Raw genomic sequence first — 5315 nt, 5'->3', positions numbered from 1 at the left:
AGCTGCACTCAATAGAAGCAGGTGAACCAATCAGCTTTCTCAACTCCTCTCCCTTGAAGAAAGGATAAATCAATTATTATGACTCAGATAGGGGAAAAAAGTTGGAAAAAGAAGTCACTTGTGAGAAAAAAAATCCAGCATTTACAAGTACTTGAGCTATAGTAATCAGCACTGCACCAAGATGATCTATAAAAAAACTGCTTATCATCTCGAAGATTTGGCAAGATTTCATTCAAAACTCAAAACAACCAAGTTATTTACGATTGAGAAGCAAATTAGATCAGCCCACAGAGCAGCTCGATTCCGAGCACAGCTCAAGCTACTTAGTCACCCAACATAGAATAACGTGATGTCGATACAATACCTCAACAATGGTAACATCATAAACAGAACAACTAGAGCTACACCCTTGCCTCGAGCTTCTCTTCTCTGCCAACAGCACTAATTTGCTTCTTAATCGATAACACCAAACCAAAATGGTATTTCCCATCAGAACGATAAAGAAAATCACCGCTGAAACAAAAGGGTCTTGAAGAATTCTCCTTCACTTTCCCATTATCAACAAGGCAAGAACGAAAAAAAAAAAAAAAAAAAAAAGCAACCTGCATTGAGACATAAAAAAGGGGAAAAAAGGAAAAAAAAAAAGAAGTGTCACCTTGTCTTCAAAATCGACTCCTGAGATTTGGGTAGTGACTAGTGTCGAGCAGCGAGGGTTCGGGCTAGCGGCGTCGGCGGCTAGAGTCCAGCGGTGTTCAACCGTGGCGGCCTCAAGGGCGAGCGATGTCCGGTGGTGAGACTCGAGCGGCGTCGGACTTCAAAATTGGACTCTTGAGATTTGGACGTGACTGGCATCAAGCGGCGAGAGTTCAGGCAAGCGGCGTCCAGCGGCGTTTGGTGGTGGCAGCCTCGAGGGCGAGCGACGTTCGGCGGCGAGACTCAAAGCGGAGTCCGGCGATGTGACTGTGTGAGGTTTGAATGAAGAGTCGATTTGGGGCTATTTTGTAAAAGATACTCGTGAAGATAGTCTTCTTCCTTTTAGAGCCCTAACCAGTTCCGTAACAGGTTCTGGTTCCGGTTCCCATAAAAAGGAACCGAGAACCGAACCGGTTCCGAGTTCTCTCCGGAACCGCACTCACCCCTAATCGCAACCTTCATTGACCAATAGACGACAGCCAAATATGGGCGGAGGCCCAATGCCCTTATTTGTGGTTGGCTAGGGTGCAGAGGCCCTCACCTAGACTAGCCTATGGTGGATGATGGTTGGCTAGTGACCCGTTGGCCAAAGGGTGAAGAAAAAGAAAAGAAAAGAAAGAAAAGAATTTTTTAAAATATATTAAAAATTATATTAAAAAAATTTACATCAGTGCATCACATGGGACCACTAGAGTCCATGTCAACAATTTTTGGCCTAAATTGGTTGAATAGATTAAATTGGTATCAATATAAAAATGTTTAGGATTAAATTAGTAGATTTATGACTTTTTTTGGTATTTTTTTCCACTCACGCCGATGCTCTGCTTATGAAGAAGACGTCTTCTCACAATGGAGTTATCAAGCCGTTATAACTAGCATTGTTTCTAAAAGAAAACAACATTAAAAAATCCATATAGTAAAATCTTAGAGAGCTTATTAAATTTTGAATCCAATTTTTATCAAAAGATTTTAATATTTTTTATGTTAAACTAATTCTAAACTCGTGTTAACACTAAAATATAATAAAACTACTCAAAATCTTATTTCCAAAATTCTTCTTTTTTTTTTTTTTTTTACTCTGGAAAATGGGGACTTGGATCAGGTCAAGAGATCTGGTCCAGCTGTGGGTCTCATCCGAACGAGGTATCAATTATGCAAAGATAAGCATCATGCTATACTTAGTTTATTTATCTTTAATGATATTGTTTCTCTTTTCGTTCTCAAGAATAGAAATATAGATTTCTTTATTTTTTATTTTTGTTCCAAATTTATTCCCTATTCATTTATCTATTCTGAAGAATTGAAAAATTAACTAATGTATATAGACAGGTTCTTTCTTTTGTTATGGGAACAAAAGATTAGAAAAATAAAAAAAATATAAATGTTACCATATAGGCCCATAGAAAACTCAGTTATGTAACGGATTGGTAATTGTTGAGGATTAAGAACGAGAAAATATAAGTGCATAAGTAGACAAAACAAGTGTCGAGTTACTTAGTAATTTTTTTTTTTTTTTTTTTTGTTTCTTTGGATGCAAGTATTATAAAGAGAGGAACCATCAATTGCTTTGGTATTCTATATAGCAAAAAAGGATTACCGACTGCCAGGACAGTATCGTCAACACCCCCCCGGGGGGGTTATGTAGACTTGGCATTTGAAGAGAGGAACCATCAATTGCTTTGGTATCCTATATAGCAAAATAGGATCAATGAACCAACAATTGACCAACAAAGGACATCATCCTATGAAATTATATAGGGATAATTATACTCGAAATCCAATTGCTTTGATATTCTATATATAGCAAAATAGGATCAATGTACCAACAATTGAACAACAAAGGACATCATCCTATTAAATTATATAGGGATAATTATACTCAAAATCCTAAAACCTCTCAAATTCGTTCAGTCAAGTTCAATCAATTAACTTCGTCTAATTTGAATAGTGGAAAATGCTAACATGACTTTTTTTTAATTACTTTTTTTTAAATTCTAAAAAAGAAAGATAAAACTTACTCTTCATCTTCTTTGTCGAGCTTACATCATCCAAATGGGATTATATTTACTATTCATCTTCTTTGTCAAATTTGGCCACAAGTTACAAGCACTCTGATATTCAAATTATGCATTACACAACGTTAAGATAACTTTCATGACAAGTTGAGATAGATCAGATTTCGCATCTCATTCGGAGCGGAGATAATTAAATTTTGCCTAACGTACGGTGTCTGGTATGAAGTTGCACGGTGAGCGTGATAGGGAAAAGTATGACACTGTGTTTCAGATGCGTTCCTTGCGAAAGTGGCTTATCTGCTGAAGTATCATGTGCAATCTTCTCCAGAATTTAGACCAACTTAAGAAATTTCATATTGTATTGTAGATGCGTGGCAGCCAAAGCAACTCTTTCAGTGATAGGTGAGATTTTCTTATGATATGTGCCAAGGTGAGAAATTTTCATATTGTGTACCGAGTGTTTGATTGCTAAAGCAGCTTACTTAGTAGTGACAAATTGACTTTTCTAGTGAAGCTGGATAATGAAGAGCTCCTAGGAAGTATTTGTATTAGAGAATTTGTAGACCCAAAGGGTCAAATTTTCAAATACTAGAGTTCTCCCATAAAAGTCTTAAGGAAAATGGTCATTACAATTATCATACTCTCTGAATTTTCATTGCCCACTTTACTATTTCAGTTGATTTCTTTGTGTTTAGAAGGTCTCACTTGGTGTGAACTATGTCATGATTCTGATTAAAGTTTTGATTAGAAAGGACCCAAGCAAGTTACTCTTGATCTAAGGACGAATGTGCAGATGGCTCACCGCACCCCAAGCATGCGAGGGCACCTCGCAGCGAAAGTGATCCACTTGCTAAACTGTCCATGCACAATTTGATGTATTACTTAACGTATCAAGCTCGTATACCCTTCACGTTTTCTAACCGTGACGCAATTGCATTGTACATCTTAACATACAAGAAAAAGTCTCAACTCACTAGCAGCTTTCCTAGAGTATCCCGTAATCAAACAATAAGTTTCGGATGTTTTGTCTGGGAGAGCTACTTAGCCACCAGGATGGAGCTTCAGGGTCAACGAAACCACCGACGACGTACATAGTCACGAGACATAGGGCCACCACATAAGGAGTGATTCCAAGCTCAGTGTTCCTGGACAATACAACATACGTACCGGTAGAAAACGCTATCACCATAGCAAGTATGGCAACGTACATGCAATATGACGCGACCTTGGCATATCTTACCCTTAGCCTATCGCTCACGAGACAAGCATCGAATTTTATGAACAATGCTAGGATTGAGAAACCGAACGCTGTAACGTTAGATATCACAAAGGCTTTGAAAGCTGCCCTGCCAGCAAGAATCGCCAGTCCTTGGTCGGGTCCATCCCGGTTATAACCTCCGGGCAGCGTGAAGACTGCGGCGAAAGTGACTGTGGCTATGAGCACTGCCACTAGAAGTTGAAGGCCGATGATGCTTCTTTCTGAGGAATCGAAATTTTTCAGGTCGGCTGTATTACTTTCTGTAATTATAGACGCAACTGGTTGACCTTCAACATATTGCTTGTCTAATCTTTTCTTAACATACTCACTAACCCAGTCTTGATAAAATGGCATCCCATGAGATCCTTTCAAGACATGATAGACTTTTGCAGCTTGGTAGCCAATCTAAAATTGTACAGAATGTATCAATTAATGCGTGGTCCTTCCCAGCAAATCAGGATAAGAGCCATTAGACAGTCCAGATTCATTATGCATAGTTTTTTTTTTTTTCTATTTCCTTTTCTTTTCTTTTCTTTCATATTCTTTTTATCCCTAACTTTAGAGGAACACAACCCCAAACGGTCAAGTGATCTTTATTTGTAACCAAACGGTCCACCCTCTTATCACGCGCAAGTATGTAGATGTTGTATTGTTTATGAAGCGCAGCCAAATGTAGAGCCGTGTTTCCATCAGTATCTTGTTTGTTGACAAGATCCTCCAGGTTTGGCGTCCCTGTTATGTACTTGACAGCATTTACTTGTCCACTGATAACAACTGCATGTAGAACCGTTTGCCCTTTTCTGTTTATTAGGTCACAAGCAGCAGGACAGGATCTAACAAGCTCATCAATGACATCGACGTGGCCTTGAAAGGCTAAAATGTGAAGAGCCAACTGTCGCTCTTTGTCTAAGTTGTATGCCACAGAAGTGTCGTATTGCAGGAGAAGTCAAACTTCTTTCACTTTGCCAATGCAAGAGACGTAATGAAGAGGAGTCCATCCCACATCATCTCCTTCTTTGATCAATTCTGGTCTCTCCTCAATTTCACAAAAATAGGAATATGTCATGATTTAGACTATTTTTAGCATCTTGACATAGATAAGTTAGAATACTTACTGGTCAGTGAGCATTGCGGTATGCAAAGTAGTCAACCCCTTAGGGCCCTTTTGAGAGGATAACGATGAGAAAGCACCTAAAATTAGCTTAGCGGTATGAGAAAGTCCTCTATTTGTTGCAGGATAAAGTGGGGATTCATTAGCAGCATTATTGACGCTGCACAATTGAGGATCTTCTTCAATGAGCAACTTAACCACCCTATGATGGCCTCCTCTGACTACATAATGGAGGGCA

The 5315-nt window shown here is 38.8% G+C and overlaps 1 protein-coding gene across 1 annotated transcript; it reads right to left on the bottom strand.

Annotated features, from left to right (window-relative positions):
• Positions 1-3693: 3693 nt before the first annotated feature.
• Positions 3694-5095, bottom strand: LOC104442871 (ankyrin repeat-containing protein ITN1). Its single transcript, XM_039310826.1, has 3 exons — positions 5082-5095; positions 4571-4766; positions 3694-4371 (listed from the first exon to the last, which is right to left on the bottom strand). The coding sequence occupies exons 1-3, from the start codon at positions 5093-5095 to the stop codon at positions 3694-3696; spliced, it is 888 nt and encodes a 295-aa protein (XP_039166760.1).
• Positions 5096-5315: the final 220 nt, after the last annotated feature.

The sequence above is a fragment of the Eucalyptus grandis genome, chromosome 4, assembly GCF_016545825.1.
Source record: "Eucalyptus grandis isolate ANBG69807.140 chromosome 4, ASM1654582v1, whole genome shotgun sequence".
In the NCBI taxonomy this organism is placed as follows: Eukaryota; Viridiplantae; Streptophyta; class Magnoliopsida; order Myrtales; family Myrtaceae; genus Eucalyptus; species Eucalyptus grandis.
The sequence above is the reverse complement of the archived record's forward strand: the minus strand, read 5'-3'. Positions and strand labels throughout refer to the sequence as shown.